The 26,148-nt window shown below is 39.9% G+C and overlaps 3 protein-coding genes across 6 annotated transcripts in view; 2 read left to right on the top strand and 1 right to left on the bottom strand.

The window, feature by feature from the left end:
- flna (filamin A, alpha (actin binding protein 280)) overlaps positions 1-4,014 on the top strand; it is a 61,055-nt gene extending 57,041 nt beyond the window's left edge. For all 4 annotated transcript variants that reach the window (XM_044352899.1, XM_044352902.1, XM_044352900.1 and 1 more), the window contains 5 exons: positions 571-703; positions 842-1,018; positions 1,109-1,327; positions 1,449-1,646; positions 2,226-4,014. In XM_044352899.1, coding sequence (XP_044208834.1) covers positions 571-703; positions 842-1,018; positions 1,109-1,327; positions 1,449-1,646; positions 2,226-2,410 — 912 coding nt within the window. In that variant the 3' untranslated portion in view covers positions 2,411-4,014. The remainder of the gene's footprint in view (positions 1-570; positions 704-841; positions 1,019-1,108; positions 1,328-1,448; positions 1,647-2,225) is intronic.
- A 6,178-nt stretch (positions 4,015-10,192) lies between these two features.
- On the top strand, positions 10,193-17,524 carry emd (emerin (Emery-Dreifuss muscular dystrophy)). Its single transcript, XM_044351835.1, has 7 exons — positions 10,193-10,342; positions 10,687-10,785; positions 11,429-11,524; positions 12,957-12,991; positions 13,093-13,118; positions 16,358-16,417; positions 16,505-17,524. Exons 2-7 carry the CDS (start codon positions 10,710-10,712, stop codon positions 16,686-16,688), a joined length of 477 nt encoding a protein of 158 aa, XP_044207770.1. The 5' UTR covers positions 10,193-10,342; positions 10,687-10,709; the 3' UTR covers positions 16,689-17,524.
- Positions 17,525-18,213: 689 nt separating this feature from the next.
- Positions 18,214-24,154, bottom strand: si:dkey-93l1.9 (uncharacterized protein LOC562339 homolog). Its single transcript, XM_044350362.1, has 4 exons — positions 23,699-24,154; positions 21,712-21,946; positions 18,943-19,078; positions 18,214-18,857 (listed from the first exon to the last, which is right to left on the bottom strand). Exons 1-4 carry the CDS (start codon positions 23,759-23,761, stop codon positions 18,770-18,772), a joined length of 522 nt encoding a protein of 173 aa, XP_044206297.1. The 5' UTR covers positions 23,762-24,154; the 3' UTR covers positions 18,214-18,769.
- Between the last annotated feature and the right edge of the window lie 1,994 nt (positions 24,155-26,148).

Raw genomic sequence — 26,148 nt, 5'->3', positions numbered from 1 at the left:
AAAAAATGATGAAAGGTTATACGTGATGAAAATGAAAATATTAAAATGTTGACTTAGTGAGTCAACCTTATGAGATAATAAGCCATTTTCTCATAACTTTGACTTATCATGGCTATTTTTATTTTCATGATGCATTACTTTTCATCTATTATTTCTTCTCCTTGCAGAAATTGGTTTCCATAGAATACTGACCCTCATAAATCTTCACATGCATGCAGACCTACCCTCACACAGCTCAGACATGCTCACACATATAGATACACTCACAAATACACCGTGGAACTTAGACAGTGGCTTGTTCTCACAAAAACAGTGTCACTTTTTCCTTCTGTCCTTTTCAGTTTCTGTTAAACTTACACAAACACCCTGCCTTCTCTGCTTTTTTACTGTACAGCCCTCCTCTTTAGCCTTGTTAGCGACCTCCAGGTAAGGTAAATAGTAACAAAAATTGAATCTTGAACAGCTCGCTGACCGTGGTGGCCAGCAGAGGAAAGTTGGATGCTGTAGTTATTTGCTTTATTCAATAATGGTGATACAGTGTTGAGTGTGTGAGTATGTGTTGTTGAGCAGGAATCGGGCTTGAAGGTGAACCAGCCAGCATCATTTGCTGTCAGCCTTAATGGAGCAAAGGGTGTGATTGATGCAAAGGTCCACAGCCCATCAGGAGCTCTTGAGGAGTGTTGCGTCACTGAGATTGACCAAGGTAACCACAAGGAGGGCAAACTCATCCGAACTCCTCATTACACTGAAATGATTTCCCATTTTGGGGAGAATTTTGGTGGCAACAGTTTGGACGTAACAGCTTTCCATATTCCTGATTTTTGCCCTCTTGTTTGTCTAGATAAATACGCAGTCCGGTTCATTCCTAGAGAGAATGGTCTCTATCTAATTGATGTGAAGTTCAATGGAAGTCACATCCCAGGTAGTCCGTTTAAGGTCCGTGTTGGAGAGACGGGCCAGGCTGGAGACCCTGGGATGGTGTCTGCCTATGGAGCAGGGCTGGAGGGAGGCACCACAGGTAACACACTGCCCCTCTACAGAGCAGGAAAGGAAAAAAAAAATCTCCATCATCAGCTCAATCCTCTTGTCTGTTTCGTTTATCTCCCAGGAACTGCATGCGAATTTGTGGTGAACACAATCAACGCGGGCCCCGGGGCTTTAGCTGTGACCATCGATGGGCCCTCCAAGGTGAAGATGGACTGTGTGGAGTGCCCCGAGGGCTACAGGGTCACGTACACCCCAATGGCCCCTGGCAACTATCTTATCTCCATCAAATATGGCGGTCCTTACCACATTGTCGGAAGCCCCTTCAAGGCCAAGATCACTGGTGAGGAAGATGTTTGTTTTTCAGGCAAAAGAGTGTTATAGATTCGATATGAAATTTAAAAATATGATAAATACTGAATGCAAATGTCTCCAAGTTGAGCAGTCTCTTCTCCATCTTCAAGGTTCCAAGCTTGTGTCCAGCCACAGTATGCACGAAACCTCTTCTGTCATGGTTGACCCTGTGACCCGTGCCATCAGCTGTTCTCAGCAGGGTGCTCCCACTCAATCAGATGCCAGCAAGGTGGTGGCCAAAGGCCTGGGCCTGACCAAGGGCTTCATTGGTCAGAAGAACAGCTTCAGTGTTGACTGCAGCAAAGCAGGTGTGCATGATCGTGATGTTAACAAGTGCATTTTTTTTTCTTTTCCAACCCACCGGAAAATATGTCTGGGACAAACACTTTGAGTGCATGGAATTATATTTATGCCTGAGTGTGCAATAGGACATTTTGAGCACAGAAAAAAGTTGTTTTTTTTTGCGATCTCATAAATTCTATTTTGTAGAGAAATGATCACACAAATAATAATTTGAGCAAACAAATATAATTTTGTGCTAAATAAACTTATTTCCATGTAGTTTTTTCACATTTACTTCAACTTTTAACTTTTATCCAAGAATTTGTTCCATTCACCAATTTCAAACTGTCTTGACATTGCTAACCTGACAGTTATCGAGCTTTTTCCCCTTTTCAATAAAGCTCAATAAAGCTTACTCGCTACAAAATATAAAACTCTGTTCCTGTGCTCAAAATGTCCCATTGCAAGCTCAGGGATTAGGCAAAAATATAATGCCATATTATAAGTGTACAGTATGGCACCAGCAGTCAGTTGTTCATAGCGGGTTAGTAAACTAAAAATTACATATTGATGTAGATACTCATGTGTTCCGTATCTATCCACAGGTCGTAACATGCTTCTGGTTGGCGTGGATGGTCCCAAGGTCCCCTGTGAGGAGATCCTTGTGAAACATTTGGGCAACCGTCTGTACAACGTCAGCTACCAGCTCAAAGAGAAGGGGGAGTACATCCTGGTGGTCAAGTGGGGGGACGACCACATCCCCGGCAGCCCCTACCACATCACTGTCTAAAACCCAGCTTCACAATCAGAAACTTATGACACCACTGTTTTAAAAACAACTGAAATTCTATCTAGAATCTAACCAATCATTGTTTACAGCTCCAAGTCCCTCCCGTGTTAAAAATTAAGATATCTGGCTTTTTTTTTTTTTTTTTTTTGTGCTCCTTGCTGCCTATTTAACCGACTAGAAAACTCTCATGTCAGTGTTCACCCTCAGCCAGAACTCTGTATTTTTCCAGAACTGATGTCTTTAAAAACCAACATCTTCACTGTAATCATCCAGGCTTATTCTAAACCCAGTCCACTATCTCCCAAAGATGAATGCATAGACACTGAATATTCCTGTTAATCAACATGATTATTAACTCAATTTTCTTCTGCTAATCATGTCCTTCAGTAAATTCTAGGGAGGAGAAAGATGCACCTTTTTTATTACTGTAAACTAGCACTCAATTGTGCCTTAGGCTTTTTACATTTTCAGTCATGGACATACTGTAAGTGGACATTAGTACACAGTCTGAAGTAGTATAGAATGACGGGATAGCTTAGCGAAGCAACAGTAGATTTTGGCCTCGCTGAGCCTAGCATTGGATGGAAGGTTACTGTTTACACTGGAGGAGCTACTCTTATACACATAAATAATGGATTTAGTTTTATACAGGCTTTTATATGAACAATCACAGGACTTAAGCCAAAGAGTGTAAGAAGTAACGTGCCTTCCTGACCTATTGGTATAGATATAAAAATGTGTGAAAGAGCCCTTTTCCACACTGCGACACTCTTTGGTGCAACACCTTTAATTGTCCACGTAAAAGTCATATAAGCAGCTTGTCTGTTACTTATACAGGGGTAGTATTTGTAGTGTTTATGTTCAGTAAATGCTCAGCACTGGCCCAGTCCACTCCAGCATGTGTTGTTCATGATTCTTTTTAACTAACCCAGATGTTTTACCTGCTGCTAGTGTGATCCAGTTTTAGGCACTGCTGTTCTTAAAATCATAGTACGGATTGGAGTTGGGGTAATAGTTACAGAAGATTAAAGGTAGAGCAACATGTCAACAGAGAGGAGAAAGACACATTTCACATTAGCTGACTTGTGGTTTGTCTCACACGTGCTCTCTCAACACGACGCCGCTGGGAAACGACGCTTTTTGTGTGTTTTTCATGTGTGACACCAACATGTGCTCTGCATGTTCATTAGGTTGTAAAACTCTTCAGAAAGCCTCTGATTCAGAATAACATCGACATGACAGGCAGTGTTGCTTGTGGTGGGTCACTTTTGAGTATGGAACTTTTGCATATAAATTAAAAGGTTTAAAAAGGGAAGTTTCTTAAGTTGTGCTGGACAGAAGGGCTGAAGATGATGTTGTGGTTTGTCACATCCAAAACACAAAAGAAAACAGATGTCGCTTTGTTTTCTGCTCAGTGTTTGTATCTCACCCCTTCAGCTGCCACCCACCCCTTCCTTCATTCTTCCAGCTCGCTTTGTGCCTAACCTATATTTCAGAACAAAAAAATAAATCTTGTCCTAAATAAAAAAAAGGCTTTAAAAGTGTTTGTAAGACAGTATTTTGATACACAATAAAGTTGTCTACGTATTTTTCTGCCAATCTAATTACTGTGTGTTTTGTGTCTCCTAAACATTGAAGAGCTTTGTCTGATTCACATTGAATGAATGAATGAATGAATGAATGGATATATCAAGATTCTACCATCCAAAACATGACAAATACAAAACAGGGTAAACATAAATTTGATGAACATTCATTGATATTCTTACAGGGACTCATACTGAGTTTAATGTAAACTTTGAAATCGGTTAAGTTGCTTAACTCTTTGTCAATGACAGTGTTTTAATAGAAATGTGAAGGTCATTTTTCTCATTAACTTAAATAAAGCATGGAGGAAATGTTGGCGTATATACAAAGAAGTTTCCAGAGTGGAAAATGTGTACATTACTGGAGTCTGCAGCCAACGCCCTTTCTGGAAAATTCAGTCTCTTTATTAAGTCTGACTCACTTTCTACCTCCAGAGGCCGCTGCAGGAGAGAAAATCTTATGGAAAGTCTTACATAATACCTTTTAACTCATCGTTTATGCCAAGTTTTGAGCAATAGGCCTGCTTTATTCATGAAGCTGTTTCTTTAAATTATATAATTAAGACCAACTTGATGTACCCAAGAGTCTTGTCTAAATGCTGCACAAACAGCCTCAGGAAGAAACAATGGAATCAATTTTTGATCCACTAATAAGTGGAAGAATAGCATTTGATACTTCAAGTAAACTGTCTGTTGATCAGGCTCTTTATCATTATCATATTTATTTAGTCGTAGTAGCAGGTAGTGTGTTGTCCAACTATATTTGGTTTGTACACATATACCAAACCATGAAGGTTAACAGGAAAAAACAACACACAGACAGGAGTACATAAATGTATAAAAACAGGTCTGTAGATGATCACAGTCCTGGCGGCTTTTAGGTTTTTTTTCATGCTGTGCTTGAAAGTAATGTCTCATCTAAGTCTTGAACTGGTGTTTATTCATAAATGGATCTTAGTCCCTACAGCATTCCGTGCTTTTGTGTGTACAGATGTGTGACAAATTAAAAACCGGTACAGGCCTGAATGCTTGACTCCTACAGTGACGGGATCTGGTAGATCTGTTGTGCTGTGGGGGCATTTTGCTGGCATGTTTTGGGTCCACTTGACGAGGGGACACTGAATGGTTTGATGAGTATGAAAATGATGTGAAGCACACAGCTGCAGGGTTGTGTGGAGATGTGTGGGGGAGTTTGTGCTTTAGAACATAACCGCAGTGAAACAATAATAATAACATTTTATTGATCTGATTCACTGGCTTCCTCGCTACCACCACTTCCTCTCTTCATTCACTCGCTAGCTCACTCGACCACAGCTGCTCTCTCTCTCTCTTTTTCTCTCCTCTTTTTTAAGATGAGTCTGGAAGCCAACAGAAAATGTAAATAACCCAATTTATGTTTTAGCTCTAAAGAAGAGATAGCCTTGTTGAACATCATTTCTGTTGCTTTTATTACCTGTTTCAAGTTTATAGTGCCTTATTTCCTGTTTTGATTAGAAGTGCTTTTATTTTGAGAACTACACTCTGGTACTTGCCCAGTTCCTACCACAGGCAACAGTAAAGAGAAATTGAGGATTGTTCTTAAATCATCAGTTCAAGTGTCAGACCATCTTTCGGAGGGATATGCTACAGTAAGAGCTTCACCTGTACCTACTACACCACGCTGCCTTTGTAATCCATGATAAGACTGCACAGCACACAGAGTAGCAAGTTGCAGGATCTAACGTGATGGTCAAAGGAGACAGTAAGGAATACAACTATGCTCAGAATGGATGACATAAAGGAAAACATACACAAGCTACAAACGTAAATACAAGAAAGTGGAAGCTTACTACATCAAGAGGAATATGAAGACATTGAGGCAGGAATTAAAGCAGATAATTGAATGTAAAGAAAAACGACTAGCTGAGCTTCAACACAAAATGGATGACACTGACGGGTTAACATTGCCACATCGTTCAGAACGTCCTAGTGTGCCCACGGAGAAAATACTCACCTACCAAAAGGAGGAACTGAGTAAAAAGGATAAAAGACTGCTCAGCATGTATGAACAATGGAAATATCAAATCAGAACATCCAAAGAAAGACATCAGAAATGGAATAGGCTAAAATGGCGGACATCATTGAAAAGGGAAAGGATGAACTCATGGGGGCTTACAATGAAATAAGAGAGCATGCCACACCATCCACTGAAGTAAGACGCAAAATAGATGCATGTGAGGCTGTAACTAAAGACATTATGAAAATAGTCTATAAACGCCTATCAGCAATAGATAGCGATTTTGATGCAGAGCGTGAAAGACGCCGGCTCTGCCAGCTATTAGCCCATGACTATGCCTACTCCATATATGGCACCTCTCTGAATCAACAAGCATAGCTGCAAAAAGGAAGCTGCAGAGCTAGCTGCAAAGTAATGCAAGAAGAAAGAAAGCAAAAGGAAAAAATAAGAATAATGGAAGAACATCATAGGAAGGAATTAGACATGCAGAGGTCTGAATTAGAACATCTACAAGCAGAAAGGGACATGGAGGCTGCTCGTGCAAGACTGGATATCTATAACAGAGAAATTAAACAGAGCCCCCCTGTATACCACCAAAACCCTCACATTGTCACACCAGCACCCCCTACTGACGTGTCCTATCTCCATCCATGTGAAGGGTCTAGAAATATTAAGTGACTGTGAAGAAAACCAAAAGCTGATAGAGAAAGTTCCTGATTGGTTAGCATCCCATTGGAATCTTCAGGTCACAGTAGCCCTCATGGAAAGTAAGGAGTTTCCCACCTTTGAAGATTTCACTAACTTTATCTCAGTAGAAGCAGAGATAGCAGGCAACCCAGTCACTTCCCTACATGCTCTTCATTCATCTAACTCATTCCATGACAAAAGAAACACAAAGGAAGCAAAGGGAAACAACACCAATGTCTTCACTGCCAACACTCACACTGCCATAAACATTGACAAATCAATATCAATATTTGGCAACAGCGGTAAGGAAAAACTCCCCTTTAACAGGAAGAATCCTCAAGCAGAACCCAGCTCTAGGTGGGCAGCCATCTGCTTTGATCAGTTGGGTTGAGAGAGAAAGTTGGGGGGGGGCTGATCCAATGCAAGCTTGGTCGGCCCTAACTATAAGCTTTATCAAAAAGGAAAGTTTTAAGCCTACTCTTAAACGTAGAGAGGGTGTCAGCCCCCCTGGACTGAATCTGAAAGATGGTTCCACAGGAGAGGAGCCTCATAGCTGAAGGCCCTGCCTCCCATTCTAGTTTTTGGAGACTGTAGGAACCACAAGTAAGCCTGCATTCTGGGAGCACAGTCTTCTAGTGGGATAATAGGGTACTATGAGCTCTTTAAGATATGATAGTGCTTGACCATTAAGAGCTTTGAAGGTGAGGAGAGGGATTTTAAATTCAATTCTGGATTTTACTGGAAGCCAATGCAGCGAAGCTAAGATGAGAGAAATATGATCTCTTTTTCTAGTTTTTGTCAGTACATGTGCAGCAGCATTCTGGACCAGCTGGAGAGTCTCATTAGGGCAGCCTGATAATAAGGAATTGCAATAATCCAGCCTGGAAGCAACAAATGCATGGACTATTTTTTCTGCATCTTTTTGAGAAAGGATGTGCCTGATTTTTGCAATATTACTTAAGTGAAATAGGCAGAAATTTGTTTTATCTTTATCTTTCGGTGGGATATGCTACAATAAAGTTTAACTCAACTTTTCACGTTATAAAACGAAGAGAAATGTCCTCCCCTCGTCCTAGTAATGTCTTTGTACTCTCTCATGGCAGAGTTTACAGCTCTGATCTCATCAGGCCTCTGAATCCGATACACTGGCATGCTATGTAAAAGCACACACAGAGGCAGCTTTATGTCGGCTTTGTGTGGTTCAGTTCTTTGTGGATATAATACGGGTTCTCTGTCTGGCTACTCCGATCAATCAGTGACGGGTTGGACTGAACCTACTCAAAGGGTGGGCCAAAAATGTGTGATTTTTGTATTACTTGTTTTTGTCAGTTGTTGAAAATAGTAAAATGATCATTGATATAGGCTACTTAAATATAATCACCTGATTGCAGGGACTGTATGTTTATTTTTAAAAAGACAAAAAGTGGGGTAGCAAAACCATAACTTTGCTCCCCAAAATTGAATAATATGGATATATTTGTTCCACTTGATCCATTGCTCAGGTGCCTATGCTTAAATACACAGGTTACTCTGTACCTATAGCCTATTTAAACTTTTGGGGGTAAATTGAACCATTGAAGAGATACACCATCCACTCAGGGCTGAGACTAAATAATACTAGGAGAGCATATGGGAGAAGGAGGCATCACATAACACCAATGCTCAGTGGCTAGTGGATCTAAGAGCAGACCACAGCAATCTCCCAGAACAAGATCCAGTAACCATTATAATGGCAGACATTCAAGAAAGAGTGTCAGGTATGAAGAGCTGGACAGCACTGGGCCCAGACATGATCCACACCTACTGGCTAAAGAAACTAACTGCACTCCATGGATGCCCAGCAGCACAAATAATCCAACTGCTGATGGATGGGACCCACCCAGAGTGGTTAACCCAAGGAGGGACAGTCCTGATCATGAAGGACCCCAGGAAGGGCACGATTCCATCCAACTACCGACCAATAATCTGCCTCTGTACAACATGGAAGCTCCTGTCAGGCTCCTGTCAGGCATCATGTGCCTATTCATAAGAAGAATAGGCACATGGCCCAGTACATGAGCAGGGCCCAGAAATTAATGGTAGTAATACCAGGGGAACTAAGCACCAGCTACTGATCGATAGAGCAGTCACCCAAGACTGCAAGACCAGGCAGACCAACCTGTGCATCGCCTGGATTGACTACAAGAAGGCCTATGACTCAATGCCACTGGCAAGCCAATTGCACAAGTTACCATCAAGTGTGGCATATACGAAGGTGATGCACTATCCCTGCTGCTGTTCTGCATACACCTGAACCCCCTCAGCCAGATCATCTCAAAGAGTGGCTACTGATACCAGTTCGGAAGTGGAACAACCATCAGTCACCTCCTCTACATGGATGACATCAAGCTGTATGCCAGGAATGAGCGAGACATTGATTCACTGATCCACATCACCAGGATCTGCAGCAACGCCAGCGGAATGTCATTCGGACTAGATAAGTGTGGTCGGATGGTATCGAAGAGAGGGAAGATGATCAAAATCGAGGGGGTTGAACTACCAGAAGGCAGCATTGCAGATGTTAAGGACAGCTACAAATACCTTGGGATCCTGCAGGCAAATGGGAACCTTGAGGAGGCCGCAAGGAAGTCAGCCACAGCCAAATACCTACACAGAGTAAGGCAGGTCCAGAAAAGTCGGCTGAATGAGAAGAACAAGATAGCCCGCTGGTATAATGAGCTGGCCAAAGGAGGGGATAGATGCCACTGATATCAAGACAAGGAAGCTCCTCACAATGCATGGAGGGTTTCATCCCAAGTCCAGCACCCTGAGACTGTACACTAAGCGGAACGAGGGAGGCCGAGGACTGGTGAGTGTCAGAGCCATTGTCCAGGACGAAACAACCAAGATCCAGGAATACATCAGGAAGATGGCCCCCAAAGATGAGCTGCTAAGTGAATACCTCAGGCAACCCTCAAACTCCCAGGCCTCTGGAGGACCCGAACGAGAGGAAGACACACCACCACCACCCCTCATGGGAGGGGGGTGAGAGGGGGATTTATATATATATATATATGTGTGTGTGTGTGTGTGTGTGTGTGTGTGTGTATATATATATATTTTTTTTGCTTACTGTTCTCTCCATGTGCTTGAGGCCAAGATTGACTGAGTAATGTGAACTACTTCCTTAATTTGTGGTCACATGATTACTTTTGATTATGGTTACCTAGATACAGGGAGTGGCCCATTATATCCACTGGCTGGACTTATCCAGAAGTCCAGCCAGTCCAACTCATTAATGTCCAAATAATATTTTCAAAGTGAGTAGCCTATTCCAGTGCTTACCGTGAGGAATAAGTCTGATCATATTTTTTATACTGATACCATTTAACTATTTAGTGTACATCAGATGAATTGCTTTGCAATTGTTTTAAAAACCTGATGGTACTGGCTATATCCTGGTGCATGTACTGACACAATAAAGATTCTTTAAGAATTCAGACAATGACTGTCCTTACTGTCCAATTGTTCTAGCGACAAAATATAATACAGTTAAGCAGGCAAGTAGGCTATATGTGCCATATTGCGTTGTCCAGATGTCGCCAGATGTAACGCCCACTTTGCTCAACCTCGTCCTGCCTTCAGCCACATTTTCAGCCCAGAACACTTTTGTTTTCTTCAAAGGTAAATTCATTCCTCTCATTTCAATTGAAACAATACATTCTTTGTTTTCTTTTTTTCATCTCTTGCGTTTAAAAAGTCTGTTAAAAATCAGCTTCGTTACTTTACTCTGCCGTGGGCGAAGTTTTAAAATGGTATTATCAGTATATAGCAATACACGTGTTTTAGCATATTAGAAAGTTTGATGTAACGTCGAATCATTTGCTTTGATTTTCAAATGTTGTCTTTACTATAACCAGCTGCTGCAGTTTACTCTCTTCCTGAAGTTTTCCTGCTGGGTTGCAGCTTGGCGGGCAGCATTCACCAGTCTCCTCCCTTCCCTCCCTCGCTATGCTGTTTCTATCTAGCTATCGATCTATCTAGCCTATAGATGTCTTTGAGTGAGAAAAGTGATGAGGAGATCACCAAGCTGCCAGCTGATGGCGTCAAACATGGAGCCATAGTCGGTAAGAAAAACCCGAAAAAGAATTTTCATTAATATATCAAGAAAGACAGATATACTATGTGTACAAATATACATATAGTTGTGTACACATACAAATCTGTATGAACATACACATACAGACAGGTGACTAACTGAAGGGAAAACCGGTACAGATCTGAATGTTGACCCATACCTTGAGGGCATCTGGTGGCTCTATTATGCTGTAGGGTGCATTTTGCTAGTTTTGTTCCACTTAGAGGGAGGGGTCACTGCAAATCAATACAAAGCTCTTCTGAGTGATCACCTTTATCTTATAATGAAACATTTCTACATTTCCCTGATGGGAGTGGTCTCTTCCAGGATGACAATGCCCCCCATCCATAGGGGTCACTGAATGCTTTGATGAGTGTGAAAATGATGTGAATCATATTCTGTGGTCCTCACAGTCACCAAATCTCAACCGAATAGAAGACCCATGGGAGATTTTAGACTGACATGTTAGACAGTGCCCCCCACCACATCATCCAAACACCAAATGAGGGAATATCTTTTGGAAAAATGGTGTTCATCCCTCTAGTAGAGTTCCAGAGACTTGTAGAATCAATGCCAAGGTGCATATCTTAATTTGTATATTTTATATTTTTGATGTGTTTGTGTGAACATAGACTCGACTGGAAAGCTGTATGAGAAGAAGCTTGAAAAGGTGATGGAGGACACCCCAGTGAAACCCTCCTCTGATAAGACCTACTACAGAGAGGAAGGTAGGATCCTCTTCAGTCTGCTGGCCTGTAGAAGCCATGTGTCACTCACTTGATTGTTCATTTGTGAGTCTATAAATGTTAAATATTTCAAAGTCATTTCAAACTTCAAGCTGTCAGATATCAAATTCGATACTTGGAATTAGGGTTTGAATGAGGGCTTTATGATTAGGTCATTTGCTGCGTTTTGCATGAATGAAAGTAGATATCCAGTAACCAGCTATAATTTACAACAACCCTGATTACATTCATCCTCCTCATTGTGTCGTCCATATTGTTGAATTATAAAATCTCACCTCACCTGCTCTGAAGCATCAAACATCACAAACAATAGAAGAGCTGATCTTACATAACAACATTGTTGTAAATCACAGCAATTATAATGACAGGCGTGTATGTAAATGTGAAACCTCAGTGCCAGGTGCTTTCCTTGTTAAACCTGCTATCTGGTGGTGGTTTTGGAATAACTGACCAGGCACAGTAGATGGCAGGGAATGCAGGGAAGGGCACGTAAAGGCTTACTTAACCAATCACAAGACTCCGCTGAATAGAGGAGACATTTTTGATTTTTTAAATATTTTAAATAAAATGTTCACACTCTTTTGTAAATGTTTATTCATGTAATTTTAATGGTATTGCTTTCATAAAGCCATATGGCCTAATGAAAGCAATATAGTTACGTGAATAAACATTTACAAAAGAGCGTGAACATGTCATTTAAAATATTAAAATACCAATGTCTCCTCTATCAAGCAACGACTCCCTTTTAAAAGTCTGTGTGCCTGTGCTTGGTGAAACAGTATCACAACATCATGTTCTGTTAACATTATTATCTTATCTTTAATATCACAATCCAAATCATGTCCATAACATTAACTACTCTTATGGAGCACAGAGCAAGGTTTTGGTTAGCAGGCATGTGGAGAGAGGAGATGCGGGGTGTCAGATCCATGGAAAAGACACGGCAAACTGGTTTGTAATTAAGGATTTAACATTCATCATCACTCATGCTGATTAACGGGGTTTAGCAAACGCACATGCCACTCCACCAGAAACATCTCTAACATCCCCCCCTACCCCAACCACTCTGCATTGCCATTGCATGTGTGAAAAGGTGCAAGATGGAATTTTTCCTGAATGTAGCTGCATGTGTGAATAGTGAAAAACACTAGCAGTGCCTGAAAGGTTATCCCAGTAAATTACTGGAAACTATGTGTGAAAGAGGCTTTACATACCACTAAAGACACATGTGGGTCACTTTTTGTGATTTGTGAGTCACTGGAAGTGCAGAAAATAGTGCCATCTACTGTGCCCTGACTGGGCACAGGTCAAAAATATTTCCAAGTCCCCCTTGTTCATTGTCTGTGTTACCATCATCCTATCATATTCTTAAAAATTAATGGTCTTTGGTCTAATTTGATTTCTTTCTTTACAGAGGAGGTAGTTACCTACATGACATACCATAGTCCGGTGAGTCCTGATTGTCTGCTTATCCCTCAGTGTTTCTGCCAAACTCCTCTGCTCTGTGACTGTAAAAACTCTCACAAACCATCCTGCTTTCATTTTCACAGGTTAGACATGAAGGTTATGCGGACATGTGAGTACAGTTTTAGCACACACACACACACGCAGAGGGAAGCATAAGGCACATAAATGATGTTATTCTAGATCATGCCCTGATTAACTTGTGAGGAGTCAAATATTTGTTGTTACACCCCTATTGGCCCCACCTCCCAGCTTTTGTGTTTTTGTGTAACCTACGGCCTCCCTCATTCCTGTCACCTACAAGTTCCAATTACAATAAGAACAGTGCACACTGAGACCAAGGAAACAACCAGTCCTCCTGTGCTGGAGTACTACCTGGTCCCAGATGTTCTGGGTGTCAGTCGCTTTATTTAGGAATATGCAGTGGTGGAAGAATTTTTCAGATCTTTTAGTCTAACATTGCACATCAAAGTGTGTTTACACGTATTGGGGAGTACTTCTGCATATGTGAAAAAAATAGTATAAGCCGTTTGTGTCTGTGTGAAATCTGCAGTTGTGGAATGTAACTATACATTTATTCAAGTACTGTACTTAAGTACAGTTTTGAGGTACTTGAGTATTTCCATTTGATGCTACTTCATACATTACATTTTAGAGGAAAATATTGTACTTTGTACTCTACTGCATTTATTTGACCACTCTTGTTACTTTTCAGATTCAAATTTTACATTAAATAATATAATAAGCTTATAAAATACAAAAAAGTGTTGAACCAGTAGTTCCCAAACCTTTTGTCTTATAACCCCTTTGTGTAGCTGTGGCTCCTTGTCATGTTACAGGTGTTTGAGTTGTTAACAGTTTCAAGGCTCAAAGAGGTAAAACTTTCCAATAGTTCACAAAAAAGCAAAGTTAAGAGATAAAAATGTGTGTGGCAGAACTCTGTGTTTTACCTGGCTGATATCAGTCACAGCAGCCGATTTTCTGCAAAATTAGTACTTTTTACTTTTAATACTTTGAGTAAATTTAGCTGATAATACCTCTGTACTTTTACTTAGGTTCTTAGGAATTGGAATACTAGAATGCTACTAGAATAACACACCCAAATCTGGACAGTCAGGTGAATTGAGTTGTGTTGCATTGTGGGTAATGTAGGCACCTGTTTGACAAGAGAGAAGAATGCATGGGATAAAAAAGACAATGTCTCTGGTTCTGCTGCATCGGTTTTGATTTTTTTTTTTTTCACCATCCATTGTGAGTCTGACAGTGTTACAGGAGTCCAATGCTAAATTGATAGAACACTGTAAGTAGCAATACCACCATTTAAAAAGAGTAAAAGTCCTGCAATCAAAATCTTAATTAAGTAAAAGTCAGAAGTATTATCTTTCTGTAATTAGACCTGACATATTATCAGCAAGAACAGATTAGTATTTCTACTTGTTCTTTAAATAAGCTTATTTTTAAAAAATGTTTCTAGAAATAGATATCTGTAGCTTGAAACAAGACGTATGTCAGATTACTGCACTAGTGTTATATATATATATATATATATAATAACACTATCACTGCAAATATGCTATTCAATTAAGTTAAATTCAATTTTATTTATATAGCGCCAAATCACAACAGAAGTTATCTCAGGGCACTTTTCACATAGAGCAGGTCCAGACAATACTCTTTACAGAGACACAGCATTCCCTCATGATCAAGCACTTGGCATCAGCGGCAAGGAAAAACCCCCTTTTAACAGGAAGAAACCTTGAGCAGAACTGAGCTCTAGGTGGGTGGCCATCTGCCTTGACTGGTTGGGTTAAGAGAGAAAGAAGGAGGGGGAGAGGAGAGAGAGAGACACAGAAAAGCACAACAACAATAACAATAATAGAAATATGGCATGATAATAATAATAAAAATAGCAGGCGTGGGTGTCAAACAGGTGCTAGCAGCTCAACGGGGGTCAACTTAGTGAAATGAAATCATGTCAGCATGATAATGCTCACAATGACAATGTTTACTTTTCACTACACAATAGTCAGGTGTCCGTATGAACACTGATAGAGGTTTTCCTCACTGTAATCATTCCTCCAGTTCATAATGGCTACTAAAAGATCTGCTTCAAATGTGCTCTCAATGTAAGTGGTACGAGCCAAAATCCACAGTGTGTCCACACTGTGGACATTTGAAAGGTTCTCCTACATGCTGCTCTATATATTCAGTTGGTTGCAATCTGTAACCTCACCACTAGATGCCACTAAGCCTGCACACTGCACCTTTAATAGCCAGTATGAACAGGAGGAATGATTATGGCAAGAAAAACCTATTTCAATGTTCATTTGGGCACCTGACTATTCTTTAAAGACAGGCTTGAAAAATTGTGAACCCATCCTTTGAGTTACTTCAGACTACAATAATGATAAGAATTAGGTTGTATGCACTGAACAACGCATCATATTTTAGAAGTAGAAGTGTTTTGTATGAAAAATCTTAGACTGATTACCGTAGTTGTTAAGTAAATTGAAGTGGAGTAAAAAGTCTTAAAGAAGTCTTGAGTCTTAAAACAAGATTTTGACACAGGGTCCCTCTACAAGGCAATGCCATACGATTAGATAACTGTGCAAGACCAGACTTATTTGAGATTGTATGTTAGTGGTGCAAACAACCAATTGACATGAAATTAAGGCTTTTTTCTGACTTTCCAAGTCTTGTATTTCACTTTGTCGTGTCACTCCTTCACACTATACTCATATTTACTTGACAGCAGTGTTGGTCACCAGCCTGGTCTTCAGAATAAAACGTTGGCATTGTATGTTTCTGCAAACCACGGATACATTGAATATCTACGTTTCAACAATACATATCATATCAACATTTCTAAAGTGACATAGTTCACATGAGATCTATATGAGCTGACTTTCTTATTAGGAGGAGGAGGGGATGGCTAGGCAGATTGTTGGCAGAAAGTTGGAAATCAGAAGAGAGCACGGTTTCGAGACCACCTCGAAAACACTGCCCGCTTCCTATTTCAACTGAGAAAACCGGGTGTTTTTGGTGAGAATGAGACATTTACAGCCATTTTTATTTTTTTATTCTAATCCAAATCATGATCTTTCCCTAACCCTAACCAAGTGGTTTTTGTGCCTAAACCTAACCAGACCTTAACCACAGTGTTGTAACATCATAAAACATCATTATTCAACGATAATGGCCAGCATTGAAACAATTCATTCATTCAATGTGTCTGTGGTTTGCAGAAACATGCAATGCCAGGGTTTTATTCTGGCAATTTGGTTGTGGTTACTTTGTGTAATGCCTTTGACTAAATTACTAGATTGAAATTTAAAGTATTTCTCCACCCAGGCTGAAACGAAGAGGCAACACTGAGCCTGATGAAGAGGAGGAATCAGATCAAGATCAAGAGTGAGTCTTGTAATATAAACTAGTGGTGTGTTTGAACAAATGAGTTCACATCCTTGTCTAAATATCCTCTTTCTTCCCATACTGCAGGCTGTCTATCCAGAGCAGTAGCAGAACAGTCAGTCACAGTGCAGTACAATCCAAGAAGCTGGCCGGAAAGTCTGGAGGCTGCATGTGGAAGGTGATTCGGCTGCTGCTGCTGTTAGCTGTGTTAGCAGCTGTCTTCTACTACACCTACTTCCGTGTGATGAACAGTGAACAAAACCTTTTTTAAGTTCAATGATTGATAGATCTGATTTGCTTTTAGGATATCAGGTTCAGAACTCATCTCCATTAATGTCTTAGCAGAGATTAGTTTTTTTTTTTACCAACAACTGACAACTGCTAGTAAAGTAATACCACATTCCATGTAATTTTAATGGCTCCTATTCTATTTTTTACTGTCAATAAATATCATGTGCAGAGCCAAACCAACAATAAATTGATCCTATTAACAAGTATTGTATGTGTATCCAAAGCCTGATATATCTTATTCCTCTGTGCCATAGAGCTCTGTTGCTGTCCAAAAACTATTAAAAACACATCAATGAGCCACACTGTTGCACTGGGAGACATGTTTCTTCATTACTATGAACACACACTGTAGTTTATTTTGACTCAATCTCACACACACTGTCCTTCTGCCAGAAATACTCAATAGAACACAAATTGTGTAATTGTGTGCTAAAAGCATTACTTTTTTTTAAACCTGCTGTTTTAGAAAATGACTGATTACTGATTAGTTTGATTTTTGATCCAGCACCTGTGAAAGGTTTTTTTTTTGGATGTGCATGCCTTACACCTTTTTTGTCCATAGAAAATTACTGAGCCTTTAAAAAATATATGTGTGACCTCTTTTTAAAGATCTACATCTACAGTAGGAAGCAATGGGCTTGGGGCTGAGTGCAGCAGAAAATCAGAAAGTATTGAGAGACAGATTAACACATCATTGGTCTTTTCATGGGATTTGTTGACAATAAGAAAACTGTAATATCCTTAGCCTTGTCCTTTAATGTCTTTGCTTTATTGCATTAAATGGTTTTCTTGCTATGCAGTGTGTTTGTTTTTAAATTGCTTGAAAGATATGATTTGTTTGTTTTTATTTGTGAGATATAAATGATGATGTAACAATATAGCACAACAGACTTTTTGTAAGCTGAAGCCTTCTTTAATATTTTTGAGCTGTCCCCCACATCAGGCCCGGCTCTAGACAACAGCAGTGAACCAAACTAGTGGGCAAGATTTTGCAGTTTTACTCATCCTGAGGTAGGCTATCAGCATTAAGAACCTTACCTAAGGGTCCACGCTGGATATGTGTTACCCCACCCTGACTGGGATTTGAACCCCTGACTCCTGTGCTAAAGTCAGTAGTGTTTATCACTAAGCTATAACATCAGGAAGAAGGAACACAAGAAGCTTGATAAATACTAAGGGCTGAAAGAGGAGCTAGAAAAGATGTGGGGAACAAAGGCAACAGTGGTGCCAGTGCTAATCGGAGCTCTAGGGGCTGTAACTGGGAGAGTGGCTCCAGTAGATTCCAGGTACAACACCAAGTTCCCAGGCCTCTGGTAGAGGACCCGAGCTTGAGGAAGACACACCACCACCCCCCATGGGAGGGGGGTGAGAGTGGGATTTTTTTTATATATATAAATATATAAAACTATTATTTGTTTTATGAGGAAAACATGACAAGGACAGGGCCTCTAGAACTGGGTCAGAGCCATTGATTGGCTTTCTGTCTCCCAGCAACTTTCTTTATTAAAAAAAAAATGCAATTGCATATTCAGCGGATAGTGCAGGCAGGTGCTGCTCCACATCATGACATATCAAAAACCAAAGAATATTGTTTTTACTGTTTTACTTTTACTGTCAATTAATTCTGTGAAAAATGACATTGGATATAAGAGAATTCTTAAAGGAGGGATAAATGTTAATATGAGCTGAAAGTAAGTTAAACATTAACAGAATAAGAGACTTATTTCCAAACATAAAACACTTCTCTACTGATATAAGTAATGCATTCATTTATTTTGTTACAAAACAATGAACCAGCTCACCAATACAATGTTTGAACAGAAACACTACAAAGCACTTATATTTACACAATAGTTAAGTTCAACATTACCTCAACAATGCAAATGCCAAGGGTCAGTAAACTGTGCAGTACAGTCTTGCCATCTGTAACTGAGCACAAAAGGCAAGTATTCAAACTGAGGTTTTAGGTTGAGATAATGTGTCAATCTTTGATCAATAGCTGTAACCTGGAGCTGAGGTTGTGTCGTTGGTTACCGAGGATGAGGTTTTATTTGGCATTCTTTAGATTATGCCACCAGTCATGTTAAGGTCAATGGGCAGTGGGAGAAGCTGAGGCTCTGGTATCGAAATCACAGGAGGCACTGCTGACCTGTGAAGTAAAACAACAAGAAGATCTCATCAGTTTACACCAGTAAGAGAGCCTGCTCTATATAAAACTGTGTCACATTGCCTACCTGACAGCATGTCCCTCGAAACCGAGTGCTGTGATGAAGACGTTGACGAGGACTGTGAAGAAGACAAAGACTGTCGCTACGTTGTTCATCCAGTTCAACTTGGCATGTTTCCTCATGTCATTCAGATCGTACTTCACTGTTGGCACAGAATCGCACAATAGCAAAAAACTAATTAGCTACATTAAAAGATGATGAGCAACAGAGACAGAAAGGCAAGAGATGGGAAACTGATGTACTTAGGAAGGAAGTTTAGTTTAAGATTAGTTAAGGTTTACAAAAAAGACTGTGCTGGTGAGAAATCTATTCAATGTTATTGGTACAAATTTGTAGATATGTACACTTGTAGATAAAAAAGTTTTAAATATGTATTTATATTGCAAATACAAATAATTATTAAATTACAGAGGAGTGGAACTAAGTGTTGGCTGTGATTACTGGCAGAGAAAGAAAGAACTTAAGGTTGGTTGAAAAGTGACGGTCTAAACAAAGTTCACAATCGGTTATGTGAGGTATGGCTAAACTGAAATAAAGCAATTTGGGATCGACACTAGTTTTCTTGAAGATGTGCGAGATGAGAAGTACATGTTTGTATGGTAAATATGAAGCTACTGTACAGACAGCTGCTGCTTAGCTTAGCATAAAGACTGGAAACAGCTAGCCTGGCTCTGTCCAAAATCTGTGTAAGGAATAAAAAAAAAGATAATGTGTTAATTACAATTTTGCTACCGTTGGAAAGGCCAGGTGAGTTGTTTCCCCGTTGCCATTCTTTATGCCAGGCTAAGATAACTGGCTGCTAGTTCTAGCTTTATATTTACTGTACAGACATGACAATGGTATCTCTGTAAGAAAAAAACAATTATTTCCCAAAATGTCTATTCCTTTAACAAACATTTGCAATGAACCTAACTACTTATTTTACTGAATATACAGTTACAATCAGAAATACTCAACCCCCCCACTTCAAGAGACATTATAGTGAAGTGAATTGAGGTTAATGAAAATATATGACAAAAGCCTCATTAAACAACAAAAAATATTTATTTATACATATCTGAGTTATTCTGACAACAAATTGACTTAACTTTGCGTTCAAATGAAAAATGTAACTCTTTTCACAAATGTGCATGTGCACTATTATTCAATCCCCAGCTTCAGTATTTTGTGGAACATCCTTTAGCCTTTATAACTTCTAAGTGTTTAATAAGTGTTAATAAGTGTTTTCGGTAAGTGCTGACAAGCTTCTTACAACTCTCTATTGGAATCTTTGCCCATTCTTCACATGCAAAAACCTCTAGCTCATTGATGTTTGACGGCTTCCGTGCTGCAACTGCCCTCTTTAAATCCCACCAAAGATTTTCAATCAGATTTAAATCCAGGGACTGGAAGGCCACTCAAGGACATCCCCGGATCTATTTCTCAACCAAGCTTTGGTTGACTTTGAGGTGTGCTTGGGATCATTGTCTTGCCAGAGAGTTCACCGATCACCAAGGTTCAATTTCCCAACAGAAGGCATCACATTCCTCTTTAAAATGTCCTGGTATTTCTGGGAATCCATGATGTCAGGTACACGGTTAAGATTGCCAGTTCCTGCAACAGAAAAACATCCCCACATCATCAGTGACCCACCTCCATGCTTGACTGTGTGGATGGTATTCTTCTGGTCAAAAGCCTGGCCTTTCTCAAACCAGACACACCATTGGTCCATGTGTCCAAACAGTTCCAGTTTAGTTTAATTAGTCCATAGAACTGTCTCCCAAAACTCTGCAGTCTTATCCAAATTCCTCCTGGCATATTCTAGTTGACCTTTGATGTTCTTCATGGTCAAGACTGGAGTGCATCTTGGAGTCAGGCCATGAAGTCCTTGTTTATTCAGTGCTCGTCTTATACTTGCCACTGAAGCACTTATCCCAGCCTACATCAGATCATCCTGTAGGCATTTTGCAGTAACACACAGGTTTTTCTCAGTTGCCCTGATTAAGTTGCTAAGGGTTCTTGATGGAGTTTTGGGCTTTCTCCCATGCCCAGGCAGGTTTCCAGCTGTGCCATAAGTTTTAAACTTCCTTATAATGCTCCCAATGGTGTCTCTTGGAATGTTAAATCTCTCAGAAATCTTCTTATACTCAGTGCCTTTCAGGTGCAATGAAATAATTTCCTCTCTCAGTTTTTGTGGAAGCTCCTTAGTCTAACCCATGATTGCAACTCACCTTGAACACCTTCATGGGTGGGGTTTATATATGCATCACAGCTGGAGCAAATTAAGGATCATTATATAGTTCCCAAAGGAAAGTTAATTATGTTTTAACTTAAAAATTGCAGGTTATAAAAAAAATTACAGCAATATTACATAGGGGTTGAATAATTGTGACATGGCTATATTAACAAAATATAGCCATAAAGAGGTCATCCAAAGCAAAATCTAGCTCTTTGAAAAAACTTTCATTGGTAAATCCTTACAATCTTTGGGGGGTTGAATATTTCCGATTGCAACTGTATAAACTGATTTGATTTTTTCTACATTTTAGTCAAAGTGCAAAGGATCTGATATTGTTTTACAGCTTCGAATGCAGACAAGAGTGGAGTTTTGGTGATGTTCTCTATTGTTGCATAAAAAATTAGAAAACTTCTCAAAAATAGTGTTTGTATGCCTCCTTTTAGTCTTTGTGCCTTCCAAAATTCAAGATGGGAATATATAGAAAGTATGTACTTAAGTGCAAAAAAGGTGGAGAAAGAGGAATGATAACAGGAGTGCAAAAACTTTGAGTCACTTGCCGATAAAGACAAGCAGCAGCCCCACTACGACCTGTAAAGAGATGGACACAGACAGCAAGACAATGAGAGGGATGTAGAAACGGTACTGAGGCCCCACATATAGAACAGTCTTCAGCTGGGATGAGTTGGCCATCAGCAAGGCGACATCCAGCATGCTCTGAGCTGCACTCTTCTTAGTGGCATAGTGATTTATGTTGATGGGGCGATATATTTTTCCAGAGGGGGTTGTTGCTGCCTGCCAGTTAAGAGAACAAAGGTCAGGTCTGAGAGAAAATTGCAGCTACTGTTATATATGTAAATCCATCTTATTAGTGTTACAGTCTGTAAAGGATAAAATAATGTCACTCTTCTATTTCAAGTCTGATTGCTCTCTGCACGTGGCCAAGTCCATGCATCACTCTGGTTTGTTCCAAACGCAAAGAGGTGCTATGTATTTTGTTACTATGTACTCTATGTTATGAGGTGTGGCTGTAAAAGAAGAGGGAGTGGAGGGGACACAGGTAATGACTCACATGGATCCGAGAGAGAGGCAACAAGACACAACATGCTCGGGCACATACCAACTCAAGAAACCTGACAATTTGTCACATGAACTGATACATGCATGTGCAGAGAAAATGAAATGAAAGTGACTCTGTATGTGAGCAGGAGGTATTTCAGGTGACAGTGGTGTCAGATATTGAAATGTCAGCACAGGTAAGTACACTGTTGCTCTGAGTGGAAAAAGCATCATGACCACAGTATCATTACCTTCATCTTCCTCTGCACCACTGAGAGAAGGTTTCTGTTTTGGTTGCCTTCTTGTGTACACCAAATCAGCGCTAAAGGTATTTTCTCAGGGCTTTGCCCGATCATGTCACACAGGTAGACGGAACGTCACAACTGGGTGCAACTCTGAGTCACAAAGCTTTCATTCATCTCTATGCACAGCTGACAACTATGGAAAGAAACACTGATTTCACACGGGGTTATGTCACACCCTGACATTCGTGTAAATAGACTCTAGAGCAGTTCTCAAACGGGGGGTTGGGACTCCCAAGAGGGGGCGAAAGTTAAGGGTCCCATAATTGTGCTATTGTTTTTATTTTTCTTCTTACAAATTACCCGATAATTAAGGTGTCTCTAGCCTTTATTTATTCAAACAAAACGGGGGGGGGGGGGGGGGGGTTGTAAATAGCTTTGCTTGGGAACCACTGCTTCAGAGCACTAGTGGGACACCAATGTGGGTGCCATAGGCCAAAGTTGGCCTGATCACTAATCCATTTGATAATAATGAAAAAATACACATATATAGTATATAAACTGCATTCTTTAAACATTTGAATGTATCTTTTGGAAATTACACATACTTTGTAATGTATGTCCAATATGTGTGCTAACTCATACTGGATTTAATGAATGCACATGACATCTATAACCAATGATCTCCCCCAGCTTTTAGAAGTATGAATGTGAAAGGCATCTATGGTAGGCAATTTTTCTGTTCACATTTCTGCAGGCTTTGTCCTGCATGTGCCAGTTTCTGTTTAATATAAATGTCACTTTTATGTGTCAGTCTATCAAAATGAACGGATTTCAGTGCAGTAGAGTGAATATCAATAAACTTCACCTGGTCTGTATTCACCCTCTAGTTCCTCTGTGGATATTTCCTGGGCATTGTAAACATTTGTGTTTTGAACAATTTCTGAATCTTATCATTTTTTAATCATTCCCCAGTATTATGTAACTATACAGAATTATTAACCAATTAAAACTCAATAAACTGTTAATGAACTGGTCTTTACAATGAAATATATAATATTAAAGATCAGCTTATGGGAAATTTGCATCTGAATACACTTGGTGAATGTTGGCCACTGATCTACTCATGGCCCTGAATGAAAGCAATAAGTTTAGTTTTTGGGAGGGTTGGTTGACCACGCCGCTGTAGAGAATACAGTAAAACAGAATAATAAAGGGGAAGGGTTTTTCAGTCTGCTCTGCTTACCTCTATGTCGTCCAGTTTATTCAGAGCTATGTCCTCTCCGTTCAGTCTGTCCGCCCGGGCCATTCTCCTCTCTTTTACAACTCCACAGCAGCTATTAGGAAACTGTCCTTCTTATTGTTGATCTGATAAATGATGTATGGTGGGATATGGTCTCAGAACTCGCTGTACTGCTCACAGAGAGAGATGAGTGAGTAGGGCAGGACTAACAAGTCAAGCAGCTCCTCTAATTACAAGCAGTGACACTGACAAAGACTCCTCCCACTATGTGTCTCTGTTTCTCTCTCTCTGTCTAGTTGAACTTGTTGAGAAGTACTTCAGTTACAGTCTAACATCTCACTTTTCACTTCAATTCTAAACAATAGTATGCTCATGTTAATGTTTTTATGGGTTTTAGTTTTGTCTCAGAGTGAATAATACAAAGAGGTTAGAGGACATTACAAAATTCAATTGTGTCTTCTCCCCCTACTTACTTACGTAATTCATGAGGAAATAGTCGTTTGGGTTCAGGATTGGGCGCTTGCCACATAGAGTCCAAAAAAATGCTGATCTGTTGATATAGGTCCTCATGACAAGATAATAGTTAACATTAGATGACAGTTTGTGTGTCTGGTCCATGGTCTCATGAAAACATTTGGTAACACTCAATTGAGATGTCAATTGATCTTTCCGAAAATGTTTTTTAAAAATGTTTGTTTTCCACTAGAAGACAGGGCCTTAGGGGCCTAAAGCAGGCTTTGAGCTTCGCCATAGTGCCCAGAGCCCCACAAACCAACAAATATTCATATGCTGGAATGTAAGCCCTCCTAGGTTTGCTTTGTGTCAGTTGATTTGTGGCAATTTTATTAAACATAAATATTTACAAGAAAGATGGGGCCTGATGTTCTGGTTGCCCACTTTGCTAGAAGACATCTCTGCACTCTGATGATCTTTCTTAAAGTGGCTTTGTTTGTTGCTTCATCATTATGGATGGTGTTTAGAATTCACTTTTTAATGAAGTTAAGTGTGCAAAAAGTGAAGTTGGTCTAAATATCTTTCATTTTTAGATTTTTTGGGAACTGAAATCTCATTTTATTCAAAGATTAGACATGATTTAGGAAGAAACACACTTGTGTTTACAAGTTCTCACAAGACACAGTGCATGTCAGACCAAATACCAGAGTCCAAGGAACTCTCTCTGCAATAAAATTGTGTTGAGGCATTAATTTGGCAAGGGTATAAAACCATTTCTACTGCTCTGATTGTTGGCAGCACATTAGGCTCTATCAATGGACATAGAGCTGGCTGTCTGGCCAAACTCAGCAACTGAGCAAGACCAAGAACCCAATGGCCACTATAACAGAGCGTCAGAGGAGATGGCATGGAGAACCTGCCAGAGGGACAACTATCTCAGAGGCACTCTGTTGATCGATTGGTAGAGTGGTTAGATGGAAGCCACTGCTGAATAAAAAAGAGAACAGGTAAGATTTGAGACTGTATTTGCTGCCAAGGATGCTTTTACAAATGATTGAAGACTGAATACTTGATGGTCATGGTACAAGTAAGCTTTTTAATACTACTTGTCAGTGCTGCAACAAATGTTGCCATAGACAGAAAATAAAGTCTATTACAGCTTTTCAACTCTGATAGTGAAGTAGAGGAAGCGGTTTCAGAAAGAGAGGATGCTGTCAGTCAAGTTTGCTGTCACTTGAGTCCATGACACACAATCAGCATTTGAGTTCTTTTGACATTAGCTGTGTCGAAGGAGAGAAAACTGGCAGTCATTCACTTTGACATCCGCAATAGCCTACCAGACCCACTCAACAACAGAGACACAAACTAGATGCAATCAGAGATGTTTGGGGTAAATGGGTGCACATTCTAACTCTCCTGTACAACCCTGGTCCACATGTTATGGAGGATGAACTTGTTGCATTCAGAAGACGCTGTCCTTTCAGACAGTACAAGCCCAACAAGTTTTCCAAGAAAGTCAAAAGGTTTATGAAGATGCAAGGCAGAACTCTGCACCCCTAAAAATTTGCTTTCTGTGAGAGTGCAACCACCGTTTCATGCTACCCGAAGAAGAATGAAAGAAAAACAAGAATATTGCTATAATCTTCTTGTTCTTTCTGAATTCTCCAACAAGTTAAATAAAGTTTTAATGATTTGGACTGATTCTTTGCTTGTTTGTGAGTGTATTTAAACAATGCAGATCAGTTTGACCCATAGCATAATGAATGTAATATGTTTCCAACATAGTAGGAGGGTTAAAGTGATCTATAACAGAACAAAAGGTGAAAAAAGTGAAGTGGTCTGAATATTTTCAGAGGGCAGTATATGAAGTGATACATCATCACAATGTTTTTTTTTTTCAATACAAAGGTTTGGAAGATGTCCACTCAATGAAACAGAGGTACAGTGTAGTGCCGCCACCCCATATAAAACGTTTAAACAGATATTATTATGCACCCCCC

Source organism: Thunnus albacares, chromosome 5 (genome assembly GCF_914725855.1).
Source record: "Thunnus albacares chromosome 5, fThuAlb1.1, whole genome shotgun sequence".
In the NCBI taxonomy this organism is placed as follows: Eukaryota; Metazoa; Chordata; class Actinopteri; order Scombriformes; family Scombridae; genus Thunnus; species Thunnus albacares.
This window is presented reverse-complemented; position numbering and strand designations above follow the sequence as displayed.